Source organism: Paralichthys olivaceus, chromosome 13, assembly GCF_024713975.1.
Source record: "Paralichthys olivaceus isolate ysfri-2021 chromosome 13, ASM2471397v2, whole genome shotgun sequence".
In the NCBI taxonomy this organism is placed as follows: Eukaryota; Metazoa; Chordata; class Actinopteri; order Pleuronectiformes; family Paralichthyidae; genus Paralichthys; species Paralichthys olivaceus.
Window position 1 is genome coordinate 14268917 of NC_091105.1, and position 27568 is coordinate 14296484.

Here is a 27568-nt window from a genome sequence, read left to right on the forward strand (position 1 = left end):
TGTCTTGTGATTAAGTGACATATTTTTACTTTGTAAAGTTTTTTATAGCATTTATAAGTATATTTAAACCTCTTTATATACAGTCTATGATTTAAACATAAACACATTTTTTGGAGAATCTAAACTTTGCATTATGATCTCACTGTAGCTCTGAAATAGTAATAACACAGTATTGATTGGTGGTAAATTGTGGTAAGCCTCCACCATGGCAATGACAAAAAAGTCACGGCACAGACTGGAGATAAAACTTCTCGCCTTCATGCAGGACATTGAATACAGGGTTGAAGGGTAATACCACAATCTGTTTAGGTGCAACAACGTACCGTTTTTTTGCAAGCTGAAAACTTGCATTTTATTTCCTGGCAGCAGGTGGGATACTAAACAATAAAAAGAAAAAAACACCCCAATGTTGGTTTAATGCTGGCAGCACACAATTAGTATGTAAAAACAACTGTTTGTTTTATGAGAGGAGAAGAAAGACAGAAGCTGCTATGTTTATACCTGCTTTTGCTGTTTCACCTCTTTCTCAGGGGCTCTGTAACATTTTAATTTCCCTACGGGGATTAATAAAGTACTTCTGATTCTGAAGCAAAGATTAAAAACTCCACAACTGGTTTATCGGCTGTTTCAGTCTCTGGCCAGTAGGGGGCGGCAGCGCGCTTTGTTTCCAGCCGCCAGCAGATTTCACAGAAGAAGAGGAGCTGGTGGGAAATTTGACAGAGCGCGTAATCTGTTGTTCTCAGTTCTTCATCATCTGACTCCTCACGAACATTACCTGCGAGTGAGCCGATGTTTACACGACATGGACCGGTACGTGTTGGTGGTTTCTTTCTGTCAGACTGATGACGAAGCGGCCGAGGACAATACATGTGAGTTTCACTAATAACAACAAGGCTGATGAGACGAGTTAGGTTGAGTTAGCTAGTTGATTCGTTTCAGAAACGTTTGGAGAGTGGAATCCACTGAGGTTTATCTGGTTGTTGTTTCTTCAGATACATCTGTTTTAAGAGGGAGTTGATTCTCGTGTATTTAGCTTGTCAGTGTTTAAAGTTAACTTTGTGGGATATGTGCTGTGTTGTCCTGGCGAGGTAACATGATCTAAATGTGTATATGCTTTTAAACATGAATGAATCAGTAGTCCAGCTGTGATGAAGCCTGAGTTCAGTTGTGTCTGTCCACAGGTCTGGAGCCAGTGAAGCTCATATACAACAGACTGGTGGATATTTCATCTCTGGAGTCGGTGAGAGGGATCTCTGTGTTTCCAGGTACAGTAACTTAAAGGCTTCTTGTGCATCTGTCTCCCTGCTTGACATCGACACCACGAAACCTCACTGAACTTCTCTCCTCTGCCTGTTTCTCAGCTTGTTCTCTGAATGGCAGCCCAGCAGGTCTGAAGTGGTACTTTGCTGTTCAGGCTTGCCAGGGAGTGACACAGGTGAGACACGAAGGAGGGACGCAGGACTTAGTCAATTTGACAGCACACATGTTGCAAATACTTGCGAAACAACCAAATATTGTGTTGTGAATATTTGGTTGTGTTGTGAGACGCTTCCTCTATTTGCATGTGGTTTTTATGATGCAGTGCGTTGACCTCTCGGGCCATTAAATTGCCATAAACAGTAGTTTTGTATTTCTAAGTTTTGAGCATAAGCAAGTATTTGTGTGCTTCCTTCAGTTTGTGAGGCAGTAAAAGCCTTTGCCTAGAAATAAGACTTCAGGGAGTTGAGGCTGGATATCGATAGAAGTTTTTGGATTCCAGCCTGAGTTGCAGGTCATTCATGTGATATAAATCTTTTCAGTCTTTATGAGGCTGAGGTGTTAACCTCTCAAAGCTAAAGTATAATTAAGTCTATGTTCAGCCTAAAGCACTTTCTGATAAGCTTTAGCAACACAAGCTATTTGTGAGACAGAGAAAGTGTGAAATGTTGTTGATCTCTCCCACATCTTATCAAGTTTACTGACTGTAACACTTGTATCACTGCATTTGTGGTGGTGGTCAGTGTTCTCAATAATCCTGAAATGATTACATCAATACATAATTGCAGAGCTGTTTTTTCATCTTGGCCCTAAAAGCAACAAAACTGATCATTTAAAATTTACTTTATAGAAGCTGTTACAGCCACAACCAACTTCACAATGTCATTTTCCAAATCACATGTTTGTGTGAGGTAGAGCAATAGATATATTCACTAAAGATCTTTAAACAAAGTAATCTTTAACAAAGTTGTTAAATGCAGGTCAGCAAAACTGATCCTGTCCGCTCCAGTCATTCTGTGATATTCAACACAATAGGCAACTTTGTAAAGATTTTTAAGCATTTAAAGAGAAGGTAGCTCTTTATTGATGGCCAGAGGAATATTAAGCACTACAAACAATGGACCCGAGGAAGGTAAGAACAATATATATATATAGTTATATGAACAAAAACAAAAAGGGAAAACTGAAACTTTGTTAATGGAAAAATAACAATTCTGTAATTGTAATCAGTCTACAATGCATCTCAACTGTTATGTAGTTTTGCAGCTTGGACTGGGAAGAGTTGGGAAACAGCCATCAGAAAACTGATGGTGAGGAGGAGAAGCCTACTGCTGTGGAGTCATGTCTCAGTTGTCTGAGTAATGAGGAGGCATCAGAGCAAAAAGCTGATCAGCCAGCTCTGACAGAGTGAGTGACACATATTCATATTTTGTTTTTTTATGTAAAGAAATAGGTTTAGGTTTTCTTCTCTGTGGGAGGATTATGCTAAAGTCATCTGTGTGAACAACTGAAACCGATGTGACTTATTGATATTGATATATTATAAGATACTAGATTTAAAGGGTTATTAAAGGACTTTATATCAAGATGAGTCCAGATGAAATATTTTGGCCTATTGGACCTGATCTGAATGACTTTATTGAACAGGATGTTCGAGGAGGCTGCTGAAGGAATTCATCTACTGTCAGACAAGCTACCACCTCCAGGTACAGTTCACTGATCCATAGCAGCTGTGAATAAATTGAAAGTGCTGTCATCTGGGTTGATGTTAATGTTGTCCTGTGTAGTCTTTTTCTTTAAAATGTAAAAGATCTAACATTAAATGTATTCAAATTCATCTCAATGCACATTTATTTCAGGCAATTCCAAAATTCTACTTTTCAGATGATTTTGGTTGATTATTTTTAAAGCATGGTTCACCAGTTTTCTTTGTTTTGCAATAACAAGGAGAGGAACAATCATTATTTCCTGATTTAGTAACAGAGCAAGAATTTAGTTTACTGCTTTATGCAATGTCTCAAGTGGATTTTGTCTTTGCCAAAGCTGCGAGTGGTGAAGAATTCAGACCTTCTTTACTGAAGCCAAACTCTTCAGCTTTGTGACAAGGATCTGGTCCAATTTCAACTAATTAGATTTTGAAGATCTGCCTGCTGTAGCCTTATAGAAAAGGTGGCCTGCTCTACTTTGTACATACAGTATGCTGTCACCGCTGGGGAGATGGGTTGCTTCTACTTGGACTTATTCTTGGCAAGTCCACCTCCCGCAGTGACGATTCACTCTTCAAAGAACACTTAATTAACATACACCAGCTCCTCAGGAGTTCAGGAACAGTCACACTTCACTGTCGGCTGCCCGAGGACCTGGAGCCGCTGCTTGCTTCCTGCTTTTCTTCCACTGGTCATGATATTTAGTCACAGAGATTGTGTCAGTGGAGTGTCTTCTCATAAAACTCTGTAGAGACAGTTACTTTATGTAAAAAACAATCTACAAAGAACTTTAATTTGTTCTGTTTCCCTTCCAGGTAAAGCCCTGTTGGATGTGCTGGTGTTGGGCTCTGCTGATGAATCCCCTCCCATCAAAGACCTGCTGCCTCTGCTGGGAGCCCTGAAGCACATGTCGTGTTGGCATGCTGCCAAGATCAATGTGGTCACACAAAACACGACCGGGTAAGAATACATAAAATTCACATTGTTACGTCCCTAACAGGTCAAGGAGATGAGGGACAAACAAATAAAAATAAACCGGTGGAAAAACAAGTGACCAGCAGGATGCTTTGGAGGAAAATCAAGTATTTTATTAACAAATTTAAAATCCTCACAAAACTGAGGAGGGAATAAGCAAACAAAGAACAACTGAAAACAATTTCCAACAAACTGCACATTAACCAGGACAGCAAAAGAGCACTAACAAAAGTATTGTTCTAAACTGCACGACCACACAGGTCACTCACAGCTGCACACTGCCGCTCGGCCCACTGGGAAAATCTGAAGCCCTCCTCAGGGTTTTATGCCTCCACTCCACATACACAGATAATAGTTACTTCATTGTGGCACATGTGAAAAGGAGCAGTGTGGTGTGACTTTACTGGAATGATTATATGTGAAATGCCCCCAGCTCACCACTAGAGGGAGTTAGAGGAGTAAATATCTCTTTATATACAGTCTATTGTAAATATAGACATGGGTTGACTCATAGTAATGGATAGTCTGAGCAACATTTTAACAGAAGATCTAATTTTAGTTAATGGGTTTTTATTCCTGAATCCTTATCAGGAATAGAAGTTGCTGATCATCGAGTCGTCGTCTTTGTCTTTCCCCAGGTGGCAGAAAGCAGCATCCTACCTGAGTGCTGGTCTGGTGGAGCCTTCTGACCTGGACAACTGCATCGACCATAAGGAACTATGGAGGGGCGGCCTGGTGATCAGAGAGAGAAAGGTAATGATCTCTGTTTGTGATTGCGAAGGAGGAATATTGAGGAATAGGTTTTTTTTGCATCATATATTCTGTATTTTTTCTTCTTTACTTATTGCAGACGCTAGAGCAGGAAGTGGAGAAAACAAATAAAAAAAGTGTATGTAGGTGACAGCTGTCAACACTTAACCTTAATTATTTGTAAATACTTATTAAAAACGAGGTTATATGCATGTCTTTGTTTCAAACGTTTTTGCGTGTATCTGTGTGTTAGCATGAGGAGAGAGAGGAGCCAGGAAGGGCTGAGTGAATCAATGTGCTGCTTAAAGCTGTACAATATAAAAAGAAGAAGGAGGGTTTTTTCACCTCTGTTTGTTTGAAAGCAAGATTACACAAAAGCTGCTGGATGAATTAAATTTGGGGGGAGGATTTTGTGTGGATCAAGGAAGAACCCATTGAAATTGGATTGGTAAATCCAGGAAATTCTTTTTATCACTTTCTTTAACATGTGAAATGTTTTTGACATATTCACTGTTTTCCCAAGGAATAATTCACTTTTATGTGCAATTTAGTGCAGCTTGATTAAATTGAAGGGGACAATTGGGCTTTGGCAGAGTTATGTGCTCTACTGAGTGACAATCTATTTGCCTAATCAGTATGTGATTGTCTCAGATACACAGAATTGTAAAAATACTTTTTGTACATTGGGAAAGTTCAGCAGGTCAGAGGACATCAGCTGAGTTGGTGGTCTTTAGTCTGGCCCAGGACGGATTTGTGTTCAAACTGCTAAAAGAATGCGGCCACTTGCATCAACGACCACCTCTGAATGCGGTCGTGAGTGATCAGAGATAAAATACCTCCTAGCTGTAGCTGTCCACTTCTGATCAGATCACTCAGGACGGATTTTAATGCCAGGTCTGAAGACGGCTTGTGTGTGAGGTTGTGTGCTCTGGACTGTAGAGGGCATGAGAAAATAGCTCTGTCCTTTTGAACTCACCAGCTTGTGTGCCCATGGCTTTTTACTATGAACAGTGTTCTAGCTGTGCTCAGTGAGACAGGCAGAGACACCAGCGTTTTCCTCACGAACCTTCTGTGCTGAGGATAATCAGGGTTTGTAGACCTGAGTCTCGCTGCCTTTTGTGTCCCCATATCTTTTTCATGTGAAATTACTCATCCACTGCACACAAGGCCATAGGGTACATTTTCACGTATCTCCTTTTTAAATTGAGTGATTCTTTTTTTTAAGTCAGTGTAGGGAATAAGTCTTTCTCTGCTGCTGAATGAATCTAGAGGAATAACTTGAGGTCACTGCGGGGTCATGGGAAATAGCTCTTGCTGGCATTGCCCTGGTCGAGTAGACCTGACTGGCTTCTCTCTGACTCGACCTCGCTCCTCAATGAGTTGGCTGCAATTAATCATTGGTTCAGACAGAGGGAAAAGGCAAGTGTTAGAGTGCTAACGCCTCTGGGCAGTTTGTGTCTGTGTTTAAAGTACAGTGGTGTTATTGGGAAGGAGATACAGTGCTGTTCTATTCTTCTGCAGGAGTTTAAAGAGGAAACATTGAGTCTGACCGATTTATTTGTTGGCCAATAACTCTATGATGTAATCTGACTTGTCTATTTTTGGTTGAGCTTACCAAGACAAATTCTAATTAACTCTGCTGAAATGGCAATAAAGTAGACGTATCCTATCTGTGTTTATGGTTTATGGAACAGAATAAACAGTCAATGAAAAAATTATGTATTTTATTCAAGTTCTGTATATTTGGTTTTATTTGTGTTTTTTTCATATATAATTTACTTATGATAAAGTTTATGGTTAAACTGTAAAAAAAGCTTTACACAAAGTGAAGTCCATAAAGTAACAGTATATTTCTACCTTCACAGAGCTTTTGGGATAAACGTGAATCCCTCGCTAATGTCCACAACAAATCCCTGCAGCCAGGTTCCCAAATCTTGTCTTCACAGGAGCGGAGGCTATTGTAGCAGCAGATCAGTGCCTATTATTTTAATGTGAGATGTTTAATAACCACATCTGGGTATAATATTAGATTTCCACTTATTTAGGTTGTATTGTACTTTTTCCTGCTTTCCTGTCTATACTGTCAAAGTGAATAGACTGAGGTGAATTGACAGCATTTTATTGTGTTGCTGCGCTGGAGATTACTTCACTCCGACTTCTGCTTCTCTCTCATTACGGAAAAACTCTGGCAGGTGCAGTAGTTTTATGTCTCTGGACAGAATTGGCCAATTTTGTGCCATTCTCCCACAGTCCAGTGGGGATAATCAGCAATCTGTTTCACTGTAGAGTTCTCTTTCATGCCTCATACTGTTGGCTGAGATTTACAGTTGACAGTTAAAGGAAATGTTTTGCAAATTATGTCAAATCAGGTTGAAGCCTAGTATTTTTAAAATATGTATTTTAAGAGGTACATTTTGTAGGTTTTTGCTTAATAACAGTGCTTGTTTAATGTGACCAACATAAGCTGAAGTACATTTTAAGCCTGAAAGGTTGGACATGTTCTGTTGGAGTGAGAATGTGAGAATCAGTGAAACTTGTCACCTCAACATTAATATGTTGCTGCAGCATTTTAGTGAAAATTTGGAAGGGTGTTTCTTTCACACTAGTCTTGCCAACTCTTATCTGTCTACACAGCGCTGGTACAGGCAGTCCCAGATTATTATTCTGCTGCAGGGGGTAAAAACTCTATCGTTTAAATATCTTTAAACGAATAACAATCTTCTTGGCAGGCAGAAAGCCCAGGATGATCGTCCCAGCAAAGTATTGTTGATGGCTGTGTGATTGTACAATTAAAATACCAGCTCAGGGGTGGTTATTGATGTTTCCTGTAGCGAAGTAGAGGTTTGTAGAGGGGGAGGAGAAAGCAGTGGCTAATGGTAGGCTGATACCAACAGTCTACATCCTACTTTGTCATAGACATGTTATGTTGTTGATGTGCAAAAAAAAAACATAAAGCTCACAAAACATTTATTTCCATAGTAATGGCCACTGTAGTCTATTTGAAATGAATTAATCAGAACATTCTCATGCGGTCTTCATCAAAATAATTATAGTATTAGTATAATTAATATTCAAATACTTAGTCAGCCATTACACATGTACCAGACAGACATGCACGAGAAGTGTCAAAGGTGATTTAGAATCTGTCTCAATTAGAGAGAACTGACACATTTCATTTTTACATCTTGGTCACAAATTAAAACAATTCGAACACATTCAAGTGATCCTTATCAAAACCAATATGTTGACCAATATCCTGATCAGATGTTAGTATCAGCTTCAAAAATGACTGTATAATATGATATGAGTTCATATCCCCTTTGACAAGAGTTTTCTCTACTTAACTTGGAGTATGCTGAGGCAGGCATGTTTCTTCACCTTCACTGTAGTGACCTTTGTCAAGTTTCTGCTGTCAGCAGTGCGTGGGCTCCAGCAGTCAGTCAGTAACAGCTTCACAGTTGGAGAGTGGCGGAACAAAGGAGAATTCCCACCAGAGCAAAAACCTGCCTGAGAACAATCACCCCCGCTTTACAGCCGTGTAATACATAACCTAACAGCTATTATGTGTTTCAGAGCATGTGTGTATGTGCATGTACAGTATATCACCAGCTGCACAGCCATGGGATTAGAGCAAAGTAACCATGTCTAGATTGGAGGTAATTTGAGAATAAAGGAATGATGGCTGCGTGATTGACTGTAGTGTTAAGGCAATTTTAAAAATATCCAGAAATGAATATAAGATATGACAGATATGAAACCTGCAATCTGCACATTTGGAGCTAAAGTCTGTTCAGTAGTGATAAGGAGATGGAGCTATGGCACCAAACCGAATTTAACAAAAAATGAACACCTAAAAAGTCATTATTGTGGAAAGAACTAACTTAAACTACAGAAACCATCTTCGAGAAAAAAATATTTAACATAAACTTCCTACATGTTCCAGGTCATGGAAGTGGGGTTTATGACCTGTACTGCAGCCAGCCACCAGGTGGTGTTTGACATGCTTTGTTTTCACTTTTGAGGAGCAGTCATGTCATCTGTCTTTACATACGGACTATGACAGGCCAACAGTTTGCGTATGTGTGATATGAGATTACATATGCTGATTTCTCACTTGTGCAGAGTAAAACTTATTATGTGTTAACTTTGTGCATTTATTTTTCAGTATGTGTCAGAGCTCCGTTTCGATGGCTTTTCTCTGCGCTCTCCAGTGTCTGACACATCAGTGTGCAGTCTCCTGCAATCTCCCTACACCTCCACAGACCACAAACTTCAGTCTGAGGTGAGTCCTGTGCTCTTCACTACTTCTCATATCTTAAATTCTCTACTTTAAATGTTCCTGTTTTTGAACTGAAGTCCTGAAACCCCAGACAACCTCTGCAAAACCTGTGGGAGTAGCTCACACTGAGAAGAAAACATGGTTATCTCCTCATTCTCAAGGGTGTGATAGCAGACTGATCAGACTGAATCGACATTTTGTTTCACTTCATTCATTCAGCCTCACTTCATTCATTCAGCACTGGGTTCAATGTGTGCTCTGTTGAGGAGGTGAGACATTTTGTTCTGTTTTGCTTTATTCAATCAATACTGAGTCTCCACCCTCCCACATCATTTATGGCCCAAATGCAAAAGCTGCAATTTGTTGTTTGAAGCAAATAACAGAAAAAGTGTCCTGTGCGATAATTGACCATCAGTAGTGTTATGGAGCCAGTTTGCTTTAGTTGTGTCAGTGCATGAGCACTATAGCTACAGCTAGTTTGACACTTTTCCCCTGGTAAGCAGTTAGTAGTTGTAATATACAAAGAACTGCAAGAATGTGCCAGAAGGAAGATGCTAACAAGTGAAAATGAACATAAACAATGGACAAGTTAAATGAGACACATTATGCTTGAATACAGGGTCATGAATTTAATTTGAGTTATTACTTGAAAAGTTGTACATGCTCTCATGCATCACTTCCCTCGAACTGTCCATTTCCGCAGGCTGTATTGTTTTCATCCACATGTTACTGTTTTTGTTGCTATTTTCTGACACTACTCTTCAGGGATGTAGCTAAATAGGTATCCTCAGTGTATAAGATAAATCTGTTCCCATTCTTAATCCCACCTACATAAAATAAAAGCCATCACTAAAAACAAAAACAGACTTATTTGAATCACTGTGAGCTTGTCAGTGATGTGGGCAGAGATTCAGAGGTCTGGAGCCAGGCTTTGTCATAGCTGCATCCCATTTAACTTGTCCAAACACCTCAGGCAGTGTAAATTCATGCGTTTAGTCCAATTGATTGCATCAATATTTCTTGTTCTTTAGCAGCCACTATCTTCTGCCAGCATAATGCAGGGCCTGCACTTGATCCAGATCTCGTCAGTGAATACATCTTGTGTGAAGAAATATTATATGTTTGAAGGTGTTAATTTCTGAAGCCTTAAGGAGAGTGTGATGTAATAATACCCTTGTAGTGATGTTCCCAAAAACTTTAGCAAGGGTTTGATTGACAGAAAAAGTCCACAATGACTGACTTTCCATGCAGTTCATGCCGTTCCTCTAACCCCAGTTCATACCACATCTTACCTATTAGCTAAAGAGTTAAATAGACTGCACACGCTCCATCTTCTAATGATTCCTGGTGGCTAGAAGATTAGTTCGAAAGGGTCACTGCCTGGTTGCCCTTTGAGGAACCTGTGACTGAGGGCCTCCAGTCCGATAAATCAAATATATTCTATCTCCAAATTAGTGTTGGCCTCTTGTACTTCTATTGAACTTGTAACCATAAAACAGTAATAGGATATAGAGTTAACAAATCATTTAGGATGGGCCAATGCACAAGGTCTATACAGAGGAAAATCTGTAGACTGCAGTCTTGTTATATGTTTTATGGGGTTTGCTTTCATCTTTCGTCCATCAACTTTCACCAAAACCTTCATTTGTCACTAATGTTTTCACAGAAATCCATCTTTCATCACTAATTACTGCTTTTTTGGTACTGAGAAACTACTGTAGTTTGAGCTGTCAGTTTGTTGTCATTTCCCCATCCACACTGTTTGTAGCCTCAATTAATGTCCATAAAGCAACAGTACTGACAGTAAAGCACTGACCAATACTGATTTTTGTGGGCTGAAGCTAATATAGATATTAGAAGGTAAAAAATGTCCAATATTGATATATTAGGAAAGAAATGGCAATGATTCCTAAGAAGATAACCAAATCAAACCCTTAAAACAAAATATGTAGATATTTTACAGTTTAACCATAATGTTTATTTTAAATAAACTAATGAAAGGAAGACACAAAACAAAACATTGTCATCTTTTCTGCATTGTTAGACAACCGTAAACACAGACACTGACAAAAAGCTTATATCAGCAGAAATTTTCAGCCCACATCGATCAGGCTCGACAGAGCCCATGTTGATGTCTTTTCACTTATTTCTGACCATTTGCCAAAGATGTGAAGAAGAACATCTGGATTTTGTGTGTTGCGTGGCTTTAGGAATGGCAGTGGTGGTTGGACAGCGCACCATGTTGCTCCAGACTGAAATATCAACGGCCATCATACACTTAAAATGTTATTTCTCCAACATTTTGGTTTTTGACCAAATATTTTAGGTAATGGCCTACCAACTAACCTGAACTTTAGAATGTGTATAGCAAGTGTTAGCTTGCTTCCAAGCTAAACAAGTCATTTGGTTGGAAATTGTAACTGGTAAATATACCTGGCAAACATTAGCATGTTAGCATGTTGCCAGTCCAAACTATCAACGTATCAAAGTTGCTTTATGATATTCTATAAACAAAGCAATAATTGATTATATACATTTGAGATATTGTGCTATACAGTTAGTTAGTTGTTAGATTAAATATTAAGTATTTTCTTCTTTTTTTTGAGAAAATACATTATAACCTGTTATAAATGCATCTTTTTTAAATTGCTGCTTGTTTGTCAGTGTTTTTCCATTTCACCACCGGAACAGCCACCAACTCAGAGATGAATGGAATCAGCAGAGGTTTTTACCCTATAAAGGAAAATAGAATTAAACCCACTGCTCACTGATGACATGCACAGCACTAAACACAGTATGTAGTGTGTGTTTTTTCACTGTGGATGCGATACTCTCTGGTTGTGTGTTTGTCATTGGTGTGTGCATTGTAAAAACCTGTATTTGCATATTTGTCTAGAAAATTAATCAACATGAGTCTGGGTATTTTAGAATAATAGTTAAATTTCTGTAATGAGTTTTCCTCTGTAGGTTATCACAGATAACAATAAAACTACACAAGAGCTGTGCCCGGTAATATATGGCTTGTGTGTGCTGTACATATTGTACAAACACACATACAGGTTTAGATGAGCATTAAATACACTTTGTTGAAAGGATGTAGTGTTGTAATGATGCATGTGTGTTGTTTTTATGTTAACCCTTGTCCGCTTTGTGAATTCTTCTCTGGCAACAGATCTTATTTGTTGTTGTGTGTGCTCACTGTTGAGTTAACGCAGCACTGTTCTATAGTTAGGGTGTGTGTATGTTTGTGTGTACTACACATAATTGTGTCTATAGAGAGTGAGTCGTTGTTTATGTGTGTTGTTTGATCGCAGCAGATCCCTGTACAGAGAAGCAGATGGCGATGATTGTCTTGGCGCACAATTTAATAAAAACCTCTGAGGACAACAAACTAACACATCTCCACACTGCTGGCATAACTGAGTCTATAATGACGGGCACTCACTCGCTCACTCACTCACACACACATACCTAGTCTAAACTCAGACAGAAACTAATAGGCATCCTCACTGTTATGATGATTACTAACACACACACACACACACACACACACACACACACACACACACACACACACACACACACACACACACAATAGGAAAAACCTGCAGGCAAGTGTGAGGTATAGGAATGCTAATATCACACTTTTAATATGGTTGTCTGTTCAATTCAATTAATATGCAATTTACTGGCAAAATATACAGATGAGCATTTCAGTTAGTAGATAATGTAGTATGTCACTTCATTGATCCTGTGAATATTGAGATCAATATTCATATTCACCGTCGCAACAAAAGCCTTTTAACTGAACAAAAGAAACAGAAAAAAAAAGGTATCTCCCTTTGTAAGGCAAAACCGCTTCAAGAATTCAAGACAAAATTGAATATTGAGAAAATACTTAACTTTATTATTCTAAGTTTATTTGCCCAGGAATTGTAGAGTAATTGCATATTGAGTTCTGTTTAACACGTGAAAACATTTTTAACTTTGACATATGGAATTTTAAACCATTACAAAGCATCATTCTAAGTGGATGTAAGTAATGAGGGCAATTAGATATTGAAGCTCTTAATGATCTGTTGGCTGCTGCATTAGTCAGACTTTACACTGGGTCAGACAAGGAACTAATAAACTTTCTCATCATGGGAATTCAACCAGTGTTCATTAAAATCTTCATCTACACTTAATTTATATCTCTCACAAATAGGTCGACACTACATTTTTGTTCCAGTTGAATAAATTATGAGATTGAGATCTCACACTTAGCTCTGAATTTATGTGGATTTTTGCAAATGACCATTTTTTTCCCACGTGATAAAGAATTTTTATATATTATTGATTTCCTCTTGACATAATGAGCTCATTAGATAAGTTGGACAATCGTGGAGTTTAAGTGTTTTCTTAACCCCTTTTTTGGAGCCACAGTTTGACCCGGATCAAACTGTAAAAAAGTTCCTGACATACAGGAGATATACTGTGTGTTTGGGTGTGTTAGGTAATCCTGAAACAATTTATCAATTAAGTGATTAAATAGAGCTGAGGATTTAAGGAATTGCTGTTTTTCTTAGTTTAGTTGCTGTTTTATATAACTTTAAATTGATTATTTTTGTGTTTTTACTGTTAGTTTGACTTCAATAATTAATAATTAATTGATAAAAATGAATACATAAAATAATAGGTGTTCACCTGCTTCGTTGCTAAATGAAATGGAAACAATGTTATGTGAGATAACCCTGTAGTTTTTGTCTTCTTTGTGTTTGTTTCTTTCCTGATTTTATTCCCTCTATCTCTCCTATGTTTGCAGGTCTTCCATTACTATGCACCAGTTTTAGACCTGGTTCAGCTGGTTAATGTGTCAGAACTGCCCAGCTTCCTGATGTCCAGCGCCCAGTTTGAACTGTATCCTTATATTGAAGCGTGCATGCATGTGTGTGAAAACGCTACGTAAACATTATATGTTGAATAACTAAAATGCAAACTATTTGATTGTTATTATAATATAAGCATAGAATCTGAATATAATGTGCATATCAGATATTTTAAAAATCTTTACTATTTATTGTGACTCCTTTTTCAAAATATGATTTGTTTCTACTTCTTGTCATTGCACTATTCCTTCACAACTAACAAACAGTGGTCTCTGTGGTAAGTCGGCAAAGGCTAAACTGCTGTTGGATCAGCTGAGGTCTCTGCGTGGACAGGTATCTATTTTGAAGTGCTGCTTTTTTACATGAACCTAAAATGTTAGCTGTAGACTTTTTCCTTTCAAGTGAATCAAGGACATACCAGTCTCTCGTTTTAATGTTGTAGAAGATCACTGTGCAATATTCATCTTGTATGTGATTGACAGAGCTCAAGGACAGCGTGTTTAGGTTTATTGACTGTGTTTTTATCTCCAGGTTGGAGCGTTATTCAGCCTGTCCTGTATTATCACCCCCATCGTCCAGCCTGCAGCCAGCCAGCTCAGCTCCCAGCGCTGGAGGGAATCTATAGCCAGGAGACTGAAGTCCCTAAGTGGTAAAACATTTCTTTCAAGTTGGTTTCACATCCTCATCATATGGATGGATCTGGCAACACCAGAGAGGAACCATATTGTCTCATGTGGGGAAATAAATAGGTAACTAGGACTACACTGATATTCAGTAGATAATGAAGCCGTGGAACCGGGGAGCAGGGACTGAATCAATTTGAAAAACTCGTGGATGTATTAGGAAAAAAGCTATTTCTAAAGAAACTGATATCACCATACTTTGGGGAAAATAGGATTGCTGCAGAAAAGAGTAAAACATAAGAATTGGACAGAAGGGATTAGGTATATAATATGTTTTTAATAATTTATAGCACACAATAGAAGCAGATTTGTGCGGCAAAAAAGTAGCAAAAACTAGTACAAAATAACTCAAGACAGAGCTTCCGATACTGTTATACCACGAATTTAGTCGTATAACAGTATTTTTATCTTGTCAATTAATTCTGTATGTGATCTCTGTCCCCTCTGATTCACCCTGCAGTGCCTGACGTTGAGGTGAGAGGTGAAAGCGCTCACTACTTCCTGTTCGTCCAGGGATCAGGCGACGCTGGGTGTGAAACCTGCAGGGTCACGATGTTGCACTCAGACAGTCAAATTAATGGAGCAGCCGCCATGGCAACTGTCTCCGGGTTGCTGGGAGAGAAGTCCTCAGCATTAGGTATATTATGTTGCCTTGTTTGTAGAGGTGTTTTTGTCTCATTGCAAATGTTTTAGTGTCATTTTCATTTGTTGAATTGCAGCATCAAATGCTTGATGCCTGATCAAAATTGAGACACCCTTTCTTTTCTGCTTATATTTCACATTTTGGCAAATTAATAGTATCCCAAATGACCTCTAAGCAGTTCCTGTTGGCAATTGACCCATTGAAGCTCTGTGTCGTAACCTCTCCAAGTTAGCGATCAGTCAAAATCAACAGTCCAAACTACAATGAGTAACTTCCTGTTTGTAGAACATCAGCTGCCTCTTCTCTGTGCCTCTCAGTTTGAAAACATAAGTTGTTCTCCAATCACATTTAAATAGCACAGTATTTTACAAATGTTTTGAGGCTTAGGTATATCAAGCAGTAATTTGTTCTCTGTCACATTGTTAAGAAAAGACTTTCAATCACCCTGTGCACTTAAAGCTGCTCCTCAACTTGATTGGAGCCGAAGCCCTTCTTGCTTCATTGCCAGAGGTTGAGGAGCTGTCATTGTTTAACTATCTGTCCTGTTACATTTCTGACTCCAGAGATTTTCTTCGTTCAATTGGTGCTACATGTCTATTCTTAGCCACCTCTTCCTTGTTTTTTACTTTTTTCTTCCCTCCTCTCTCAGAATTGGAAAGTTTTGACTGTTGAGATTTATCACATCTTTGTCACAAAGACAAGAAATGGCAACTAAAGACAAGAGGAGTGAGAAAGGGTAGTGATGGAATAGATGGGTTAGCAGAGACAGGATGGATTGGGAATGGAGTGAATGTGTAAATTAGGAACAACCCATGGAATTTTGGTGTGGATCTGGATCAGGGAACTGATTCTGAAGAGATTTGTCCCTTCTCCCTACATTGTGAGATTGTGAGGTTTATTTTTCAACATTTTATTACTGATTCCTTAAAGAATAATTCATGGATCTTGATGGGAAAAAAAATCAGACTTGTTTAGGGGACTGATATCTGGGTGTGTGCAATTTGGAGCTTTCAAGCCCCAATAACACTGGATTCTGCAACCATGAAACCACAACTTGTTATCTTTTACTGGACCATCTCTGCTTCTTAATCCATTTCCTGTTTTAATGCAGCCGCTCTGTCAGATACTTGAAGAAAACTGACCTTTTTGTGTAAAATCAGTGAGGCGCTCCAAAACTCTCCCTTGGCCCTGATCCCATCAAATAAATACAAAAACGTTAAGTGACTTTCTATGCAAACATTGCACCATTAAGGATTGGAAATTATCTCATCATTCCATATTTCTCCTTTTTTCTATTTCTCCTTTGATCAGGGGGAGCTGTAGGCGACATCCTCCGCCCTCTGCCCTGTCTCCAAGGAGACGGCCTGCTGAAGAGAGAGAGGAAGGTGACCCAGGTTCAGATTCTGGTGCTCAAAGAATATCTCAGTAAGTATAACATTTAAAGTTGTCCTGAACTGGGAAATAAATCGCAGAATAAACTTCAGTTCTTGGAGAATCTCATGTTGAGCAAAGCAAGTGGTTGTCTAGCCAGAAAGATTTAAACTTATATTATATTTCAGAGCTACTATTATGCTTTTATAAATGCTACTAATCATAATAACCAGGACAAGCCCTAAGCATAGCACCTTGAGCTCACTGTAAAATGTTCCACATGCTGGAAGAGTCCCTCTCAGAACAGTAGTGGAGAGAACAGGTTGAGGGCTGTTATTGGAAAAGATTTATGACATAACAGACAAACTAATTGTGTTTTTCCTCACCTAACTAATCACTGTGGTGTATCTTCATCAGGAACATGAACCCTGGGGAAACCCTGGGTTTATTTTTACAGTGTTATGGGATTAATTAAAAGAGATGTGTTAAACTCATGTCATTAACCCTTTCCTGACCCTTACCATGGCTGCAGGCTTAAACATACTCCACACTTTTCACCATCTCATTATCTTAATTTTAATCATCATAACACAATCACTGTGCCCATATCCACTGTAATTTGCAGTGTCATGGATAAGAGAACACCTACTAGTCTTTGACTGATTGCTCAGATCTTCAAAAACGGGTAATAAAAAACGAGAAAATACCTAAATTAATCTCATTTGACAACATTTCAATGGCTGAAAGGATGCTGATTTCTACAGCATGTATTCATCGTTTCATTTTGTGATGCACAAAACAGCAGACAAATCAATAATGAAAATGATCATTAATTGCATGCTTTAAATTTATAATTGCACCATATAGTAGTGTAGTTATAAAAAAACATAATTTGCTGGTGTGAGATTACTGTTTCCCTCAGTTTTCCCAAAGGGCAGGCGTCATCAGTTTGACCCGTTTGCTATAAAGTCAGTTCAAATTCAAAAGACATAATATCCTGAGAAAAGGAGATGGGCAGTAAATATGTATCAACTTTCAGGGCTACTTGAAGCTTCCTGATATGTCGTCAATGTGAACCCGCAGCTCTCTGGAGCCCTCAGCACGGGCTGCTGCTGCATAGAAAGATGAAATATCATTATTTTACAGACACACATAATGTCTCCTTGGCAGCCAGAGTCAGTGAAACACCACTGGAGTGAAGCTCGACTAAAGGAAGTGGAGTGAAATTCTTTAGATTTGAGAAAAAGCAATAGGGCTATTCTTTGAAAAGGCAGTGAGCTGAATGAAGAGGCGTGACAGACCATAGGCTTTAATGAAATGTATTGCAGTATAGTTTGACTTGGCATTAAATTGGGAAAAGGCACATTTTTGTGAGTTGTAAAAGTTTCAAGTAATGTTTGAAATGTTTTCTGATTGTGTGTGTGTCTGTGTGTGTTACAGTTCTTCTTAGAGTAATTAACTTTCTGTTTATAAGCTCTTTTCCATAAAACTATTGGGTCCAATTGTAACTTTATAGAGAGAAAATATATAATGTCACCTTATCATTTCAACTCATCTCCTTTGCCCCTTGTGAGGTCAAAACAGCCCTAGACATTATGCGAGGCTAATGACACGTGATTACCCTGTTTTTACATATAACAAAAACAGATTAAAAAAGGAAACTTCTTATTTTGGGGGAGAATCAATCGTTAACCCTAACATTAACACTGATGCCAAATTCTTCCACCAGCTGCAAGCTTGCCATAAACTGAATTTAAAATATTACCAACATAAAAAAACGATGCCTCTGTTTTGTGTCCAGGACGAAGGGAAGAAGCGTCAGCCTCGACCTCAATACCCATCAATGACTTGAAGTCCGTTCTGAGTTTAGCGAGAGAGCAGTATCTTAAGGTGATTGACACCACGCTGCCCTCTGCTGCCACCTGTCTGCAGGTCAACCCCGAGACTGACAAAAACTCAGGTATGAAAAAAAAGAGACGAAAAATGTAAACTACCAGCAACATCACCATATCCTGTCTTCCAAATGTCATAAATCTAAGTGAAACACACAGTGAAAGCTACAATGCTGAAATTAATAGCGGCTGCTAGCAAGACATCTTGCTAGATTCAAGCCAGACTTGGCTGAATTTATGTCTTATTTTACTGCAGCACATTATGCACATGTTACTGTCATGGGTCCAATGGTAAGTTTGTTTTTATTTGCCAAGTTGTCCAAAAAGTAAATATTGACGTGCTGCTACTGGTCCTGTTGATGACTTCAATGTTGGAAAAGTCAATGATTGGTCATAACAATGAGGTATGACACTAAAAACAACAGAAAGAAGTGGCCACCTGCTGTAAACGTATGAACCTAAATGACACATTACGTGACATCACATTAAAGAGATGATAGTTACACATAAGTAAAGCTCAATATACGCAATTTAGGGGATTTACAAATGTTAATTGTCCCTCATTAATTCAACCAGGTAAAGATGATCATTACAATACAAATCCTACTGTTTAAAAAAACACATCAAGACAAGGGATGTAGAGTCACATACTTGGCAAAATACACAGTGTGACCTGCCTGTGAGTTGTAAAAGACATCACAATTCACTACATGCACATTCATGGGCTGTCAATGCCAGCTAATAATATGCAGATAAATTGTTGGCAGTAAAACCAGTCCCAGGCCTGCAGCTACATGTGCACAGTGTGGGTGGTGCTGCTTTCAGAAGTGTAGCTGTGGGGCTAATAGTCCTGCTGTTCCCATGTCATAAATGTTGTGACATTATTTGCCAAGTATTTTTTTGACTCTGAGCACAACATTGACATCATAATGTTTATTGTGTGATTATCAATGCTACTAGATTCAGGAATTGTCCCAGTGAATGTAATAGTATTAGAATAGAAAAGTGTCTTTACTAGTGAAACTGCCTCTAAAACAGTCGACATTATGACTTTTGTTTGCCGCTGCCTGGGTCTATGTTATGTGCCAGTTGTACAGTATGTATGAGCTGTCCTCAACCTCAAACAAAGAATATGCTATAAGTTTAGAAAGTTGTGGAGAGAGCTGGCTTGCAAAATAGATGTAAACATGTACAGACAGTCGATAGTACAAATCAGGTTATTATTTTCTGTGATTTGTTGGTTGAGAGATGGCATTACAGCAATAAAATGCTTCAGTAATCCATAAGGAATGTCTTACTTGCTGTATCTGAATGGCCTAAAGGTGAGAATAACTTTAGCGCGTGCTGTCAAACTGCTGGCGGAGAACGTCAGTCTCTTTATATAATATACTTACGTCCTCAGGCCATCAACGTGCATGATCAACTCGTCAGGGAACCTGCTGTATACAGATGTATCACATTTCTGTCATCCTGGACATAATGTACAATCTTTCTGCTCAAACATAAGAAAAGTGCAGAGTTGCTGAGATTTTCTCTGTTGTGTAACATGGGCTTTTTAGTTTCTCTACTGTTCTAAAGTATAATTGCACCTACACGTGTATATATAAAGTCTGCCCAATTTTTCCAGCAGTCCTGAGATTTTATTTCTCTGAGGGCTTTGTGAATATTCATCTTTCAGCATTTTTAGAATAATTTATAACTTCTAGCTTCTGGGTCAACCACAACCAAACCTTATAAAAGCATCTGTAAATCTATATATTTTTGTAACTATCTTTATTTAAGCGGTCTTTCAGCTTGAAGGCAGGATTTATTGATTCCTCATTCAGATCTTATATGCTTTCACTTAGATTTGCTCTGCTTGTGCTCAAATTGTGTGTTTGCACTCAGATTTCCTGTGCTTCAGCTCTTTTCTGCCGATCATGCTGTTTCCATGCGCATGTGAAACGTCTGCTCTCTGACCTTTGAGAGTCCCATACAGGTGGTTACTTTAACCACGTTAATGCACTTTGTCCTCCATGGCTTGATTATCACACTCTTATGGAGCACGAGTCCAGCACATCCCGCATCAACATGGATTGTCAAAATTAAGGATCTGAAGTTTTTTACATTTTGGTAAAACACAAAATAGACGCAGCCCTGTTTCACTTTTCACTTCAAGTACTGTAAGCAGGCCCTTTCTAATTCTGCCTCAGTAAGCCTTGTTGTTTTGGCGATGTAGTTTTTCAGACTGTTTTGCACCAACCATCTGACTGGCCTGAGAGGAGCGTCCTCCACAACATAGAGAACCTGCAGAGGAGACGACAGAAGAGGATGTGAGTGTCTTTTTTTTGGCAATTTCTGCCTCGAGTAGTGTCTCTAATTCATAATATTTCTGACCATCACTATTTGTGTTTTAGATTTGGACTGTTAGGTCCAGGCTCTAGTGACAGCCTGCTGGGTCCCAAAGATGGTCAGAAGGGTTCCTGTGCTCTCCTCGATGCCAAAGAGCTTCTCAAACACTTCACAGCCGATGGTTTGCCGACTGGAGAGCTCCAACCCCTGGTTATCAATAGAGGGTAGGTTCATCCTTCTCTGGCTTCATGCTGAGCAGCACCTCGACATTAGATTAAATATAATAGCTGCAGTTAACACATTCATGTTGGTAAGCCTTCAATCAGGCCGACAGAAACAAACGAACTCACAGAGGCAGCCGCACGCACAAAAATACAGGATTACAGTCAGGCAGACGGAATGACAAAGATGTCTAAATGAACACTTTGCAGTCAGGTAAACAGTATCAGTGTGTTTGATGGGTTTGTTTCTCAGATATTTCTGATTGACAAACATTAAATGCGGCTATAATGAGTATTTGATTATTATTATTAGCCTTTAACAACCAGCCTAAGTCCTTCTTAGGAAAATTATTGAGCTGGGTATTTAGAAGAAAAACATTTTATTTTCACAGAAACAGAATCATGTTAAATATTGCTCCGGAATAATGAAGAGAATATTAAATTGAGATGCAAGATAAAAAACACATCTATTCTTTTTTCTCTCCCTCTTTCTATCTCTGGTCCACTCTGTCTGTTGTCCCACTCGCTCTCTCTCTGTCTCTCTCTCTGTCTGTTCAGTGCTAATGTGTTTCAGTTGTCACCAGACCTCTCTCCAAGAAGACTCAGCAAAATGTCCTTCTCCAAGGCCTCAACTTCGCATTACCATGGAATAGAGTAAGTTTGTTTAAGTGTATTTATCACTAGAATATTACATTACAGCTGTGTAACTTTTATCATGATCAGTAGAAGCCTTTAACTCAGAGCCACAGACTCAATCGTTTCATCGTTTATTCCTCTAGGTTCTGTCTAGACAATCATAGCACCTTGGATCGGGACCAGGCCTTTGTGCGGCTCCAGTCCCGTCTGATTCGGCACGAGACGCAAACCACCTGCTCGAAAGAGCCGTGTGCCCTCCCCTTCGCCCTCAGCCCCGCCCCCTCCCCTGCTGTGATGTCCGAACCAGGAAGTGTGCCTGACGGAGAGACCCTGCAGAACGCTGACGTAGCTCGACTGAAGCGCAGGTCCTGGGACACCGACGTCGTAGGAGGTCATCCCCGCAAGAAGTATGATGATGGTTTATGCTGTTGCATTTGGTTTTATTCTACGTCTTTTTAACACATGACGTGTGATTAAGAAAAGAAAATCTCATGTTAAAGAATCACAAATTTGGATGGATGATTGATTGATTTGTTGATCTTCTCTTGTTGGATTACATGCAATGCTATAACTTAATTGTCGGGAAGGTTTACAGTGTTTATGTCTGTATGATCTAGGTTGGTGAAGTCGGAGAGCAGTGACTCCCTCTGTTCTCAGAGCAGTGGCAGCAGTGGGACACACCCCACCATCAGGTCTCTGAGACAACAGTCGAGCAGATCTCAGTCCACATCTGTCTCCATCAGTGCTTCATCCACCTTAGCCACTTCAACAAGACGCACATCCTCAGGTGAAACAAAAACACTCAACCTGACACGGCAAGGGAGGAGAATTTCTTCTTCAACCTTTTCTATCCCATGTAATAAATCATACCAACATGCAAAGTTTTCATTTCTAGATTGTGGGAGGAAGAGAGAGGAAAGAGAGAGAGAAAGTGGATTCTCACTCGGTTAATATTTTGTTGACTCATTATTCATTTTCAGGTTTGGTGACTCATTCCTCTGCTGACAAACCTAAAACTCAGCAGCAGAAGACACAACAGGAGCAACTAGAGGAGAAACTTGCCAAAGAGTCACGTTCACAGAAACACAACAGGGTGAGTGAGTGAGTGAGTGAGCGAGCGAGTGAGTGAGTGAGAGAGAGAGTGAGAGAGTGGCAGGCTTTTCTTACTTGAATTTAATTGCCAACATAAAGTGATTATGTAAACGCACTCATGCTTAAGAACTAATTCAGAGTAATTACAACCATAGAAACAAGTTGTCATTGCATCATGTCAGACTCACTTGTTCGTGCAAGTACATTTCCCTTTACACAGACGTGTATACCAAGAAATACAATCCCTTTTCGTTAAACCCTCAGAGATAGTTTAATTGTTTTTTGGTTTCTTTCTAAACTTTATTTATTCGGTATATTTCTTGGCCTTCAATGTTATAGAAATGATGAATGAGAGAGGAAACTGGGTGAGAGACACTTACATATGGTCCGGCCGCCCAGAAGGCAAACTGGGCGCCCGCTACTCAAGGCGTCTGCACCCATGTGGTACGCACCCTAATAGTTAGGCTGTCAACCCCATTAACAATAATAATAACAACAATAACACTTTACACATGGTTAATGTTAATTATACATAATGACTTTTCTCACAGAGTTTAGGTTGATTTCAAAGGCAGTAAATCATATTTTAGGGGTAATTTGACTTGAGGTTTGCATTTTTACATTAAAATTTAACTGTAGTGAAAATGACTTACACCCTATTATCTACGTTTCCTTAAAGGAAAACTATGGTTTATTGCAGCTTTTGTTTTATTTTTAAAGCTCTGACCCTTGGTTCTAAATATTAGGATTATACCAGTAGGACATTTTATTCCACAAATGTTGTTGCCAAACATATCCTGGTAAGCTGTATTATAAAAATATTTATCAAACCTTGACAAACAACTATTAGAGCTGGAATTAATCTCCACCATGTTTGCCTTGAATCTTGAAGTGAAGAACTAATTCACTTAAAACGACATGATTAATGTGAGGAATAGCATTAGGTACATGCCCCTCCTCTCAACATTACATCTGAGCACCCATCTACTAACTGCGCTCCAGCAGGTCACAGTTCCCTCAGTATGTTAGGCCAAACACTCAGAGAGCCTGGCTTTGTTTGACAGGCTGATGTTTCTCCCTTGTGGCTGAACCAGAGCTGCTAATGAAGGCTGGAACTCTGTGCTGTGTTCAAGGTGCCCTCTAGAAACGACAATCGCTCTTTATTAATGATGGAAACATAATATACTGGTGTTACTGGTCATGTGTGTTATTGTACTTATTCTTTATTTAGTCAAACAATGGGTCTGATCTCAACAAATATCTCAGCAGTTATTTGAAAAATATTATATAATTATAACTGACAGGAACAAAGACTGAAGCCATAAAATAAAGCTGTTATCCAGAGTTGTAGCTCTAGTTTTCTAGTGAAACAATTGAATGTGTTACTGCTCACCACTTACCTTATACACACACACGCACACACACACACACACACACACACACACACACGCACACACACACAAACCCACACCCCCTCTCTGACAAACAATGTGTCAGACAGACCCACAGCAAAAAACACTGACAAACAGTCTCTCTTTGACAGATGGGAATTTTTCTAAGAGCTCCACCAAAGACAAATGTTTGACATGTGATCACCTTGAATGTGTGGGTTGCATCATAATGTTGTGACAGGAGCACTTTAACAAATACACTACGATGTCACCTGGTCCCAACCCATGCACACCACACACCACACACCACACACACACCACACACACACACCACACACACACCACACACACACACTTTATGTGTATTGTATAGTAACAGTTTTCACACAAAAACACTAACATGGACACAAGCACAGGTACACACACACACCTCTGTACTGTCTGACCCCCCTTCAGCTCACATTCTGTATCCCAACCTTGACTCGTTCAGATTTCTGATTAGTATGCAAACAGTCTTATCATCTGAACCCAAGTTTAGGTAAGAACACTCGGGCCTTTTCAGAAATAATGACAGCAGTTTATTCAGGACAGAGATTAAAAGCTGCCTCTCTACTCGTCGGGAGACTAAGTGACACCACTGCTTCCTCAGAATAATTTATAGTGTTTCCTCTGAACAGTCGTCGTGACAAGAGTAATGGTGGATCTATTTGTTTCAGTCAACGCCACGGGTGAAATATTTGTATGTTTGTACCTGCGAGGGCACGTGTGGAATGTAAAGACATGTAGTTAAGTGCAAGGACGTCTCCCCATAGATTCAATGTTTTCACTGTTGTGCTGATTTAAAAAAAAGTGTGTGTCTGTTTTTGTGTCTTCAGATGTTGCAGGAGGTTGTAGTTAAAGCACTCAAACATCACGGGATCACTGCAGAGCATGAGTGCTTTGAGGCCTGCAGCAAGAGACTGTTTGATATCTCAAAATTCTATCTCAAGGTGAGTCGGCGCTGTTCTTTTTATTTGACACTTCGTTTGGATGCCTCTGTGCATCAGGCACATGTACTACAGTTCTGAACATGTGTTTTCTTACAGATCCTCATATCAAACTTAATATTAATTAAAGTAAAAGTATTTCTCCAATACACACATTTTTGTCAAATTTCTTTTGTGCATCCTCGTGAATCCTAATCACACGTTATTATATAAGTTCTGCTCTAACTCAACTGCAGTATTCAAAGTACTCCAAACTCAAAAATAAAGATACTTGCTAATCAAAAGGTCCAATTCAGTGTGTTTATACACAGGTTGTTAGTGAAGGAGTTATTATCATATCATGAGTTTGATTTAATGTAGAAATGTCCATTTATAAATGCATAACTACAGGCAGCTCAGGACCAGCATGCATCTGGGAGGTCTAAGGTTAAACCGACATTAAGACAACACCTACTTTCAGACATTTCAGAAATGTTCCTGCCAGCTGCAAAGTGAAATGTCTGAGTGATACAGCATGAAAGTTAAAGTAGAGTTAGCAAACTCGTGGGCATATTGATGAGGTTTCTAACATGAAAAACATGAAACCTAATATCACTTATATATATATATATATCCTTTATTGATTTTGCAGGTAAGTTCAAAATGCTTCTTGTATTGTTATTAACTTAAAATAAATCACAGCTGAGTCAGTCTTCTTCTGCCACCATCTTCAATGTGCTGTCAATAAAAACAATTTCCATGCATCATGTCCTGTCTCCTGCATTCTCTATCCATCACTGCTTGTCAGTGAAGCTTTGCTGCCGGACCACAGCATATAACCTACTATACAAATGCCTCCTACCAACAGTAAATACTCCCTCCAGTTAAAATGAGGTAGATCTTCACTGTTTCATGGATTTTTTTGTTGTTTGATCTCAGGATCTGAAGACGTCTCGGGGTCTGCATGAGGAGATGAAGAAGGCAGCCGGCAGCAACGTCAAACAGGTGATGTTACTAAACACTAGTGGTTCTACACTTGTTGTTAGTAACTTACATGTTTTAAAATCGTAATTTCTGTTTCTGCAGGTCATCGACTGGGTGCTGGAGAAGACGTCAGGGAAGTGAAGAAGGCTTTGGAGATTTAAATGGGGAGAAAAAAATATTTTAAAATATTTGTTTTTCTGTGTTTTCTTTATACTTGAGGGAGAATCCGATCATTGAAAAGTGCCAATTGTGCCACATTTCGACACATTGTTATGTTATATATTATATATATTATTTTATCTTTTGGTTTTAAATCACTGCATTAAGCCTATTTAAGCAAACTTAATCTTAATCTTTCATTTTATTTGACTGTCTCACTGAGGGATAACCTGGCTGTGTACATATTTCTTCTGATGTATCCTGAGTTTTGAGTTTTATTTGTGTGCGGTTGTGCTCGATCGACTCCCACTGTTCACAAACATTTAAACACAGATTGTCCAGTCCACAGTAACTGAGGGGCCCCGCGGGCTCTGACGTTGGCTTCAGGCTGCAGTCGTTTCTTCTTTGTTGCCATTTTCAAACATGATTTTAAATCTTTTCCCACTTGTTCATCGTGTTTCTAAATATGATAGTAATTTTATGAATGTGTATATTTTATGTTTGTGATTTATATTTTATCATACAATAAAGAACTGTTGAATCTTATTTGGTGCCCAGTTTGACTCCCTGATCAAAGCCTGAGCCGGCGGGAAAAGTGTGTGTGTATGCGTAGGTGTGTTTTGAGAAAAGATCTGTGAATGTGCGTCATCTCTTAAGAAGTATGTGTTGCATTATCGGCACTGACAGCGAACAGCACAATCTGGATGGTAGCTGTTGTTCACACAGTGAAAACAGCCAGGAGTCATGCAGCCCGTGATGCAGAGCTCATTACCACCGACAGTCAGATTGGTCCTGGTTGTACTATTTGTCCTCCATCACCACCGTGAGATACAAGACGCACAGCCAGCTGTTTTACCACTGAGTTAATGTAGATGATCTGCTTTTTTGTGAAGCTGGAAGGATGGTGGTTTTTTCTTTGAACAGGAAGAATTAACTTGTTTTTCAGCACTAAATTCAAAATAGCAATAAATATAAAAATACTGAGATATGAAATATGTATTGAGTCATTTACTTGCCTGTAAATAAATAAAAGGCTTTAGAATGGGCTAAATGTTATTTTGCATTTAAAATCTGAAATCATATTTTCTGATGCTGAATAACAGCAATAACTCAGTTGTTACTTCATTCGAATTATAATGTAAAGTAACTGATCTTCTGTTCACTGAATTGAAATCGTTAGCTTGTACAATCTAAAGTCAGTTTTTCCAACATTTATTTTCAAATCACTAGAAATTGCGGTTTACAGTTGAGTTTAAGGTGATTCTCACAGGGCTAACTCAGCCATGTTTTCAGTGTCACTGCTTTGTGCTCTGTTGAGAATCAACGTTAGACTATTTCCAAATATAGTGTGGGTTTTTTCATAGC

At 39.0% G+C, this 27568-nt stretch overlaps 1 protein-coding gene across 1 annotated transcript; it reads left to right on the top strand.

Annotated features, from left to right (window-relative positions):
- Positions 1-676: 676 nt before the first annotated feature.
- On the top strand, positions 677-26749 carry mtbp (MDM2 binding protein). The gene is made up of 23 exons (XM_020091038.2): positions 677-869; positions 1182-1265; positions 1362-1435; positions 2516-2664; positions 2905-2963; positions 3779-3923; positions 4577-4691; positions 8854-8970; positions 13772-13866; positions 14102-14168; positions 14367-14484; positions 14979-15155; positions 16473-16586; positions 18334-18492; positions 20643-20736; positions 20821-20979; positions 21535-21630; positions 21756-22019; positions 22230-22399; positions 22593-22705; positions 24971-25084; positions 26000-26065; positions 26147-26749. Exons 1-23 carry the CDS (start codon positions 803-805, stop codon positions 26183-26185), a joined length of 2655 nt encoding a protein of 884 aa, XP_019946597.2. The 5' UTR covers positions 677-802; the 3' UTR covers positions 26186-26749.
- Positions 26750-27568: the final 819 nt, after the last annotated feature.

Excerpts from the sequence above, each read along its gene's own strand:
- mtbp (XM_020091038.2), top strand. The coding sequence starts at position 803 with ATGGACCGGTACGTGTTGGTGGTTTCTTTCTGTCAGACTGATGACGAA. Across the intron at positions 13,867-14,101 it reads TCCAGCGCCCAGTTTGAACT|TGGTCTCTGTGGTAAGTCGG; the intron begins GTATCCTTATAT and ends ACTAACAAACAG. Across the intron at positions 22,400-22,592 it reads AACAAGACGCACATCCTCAG|GTTTGGTGACTCATTCCTCT; the intron begins GTGAAACAAAAA and ends ATTCATTTTCAG.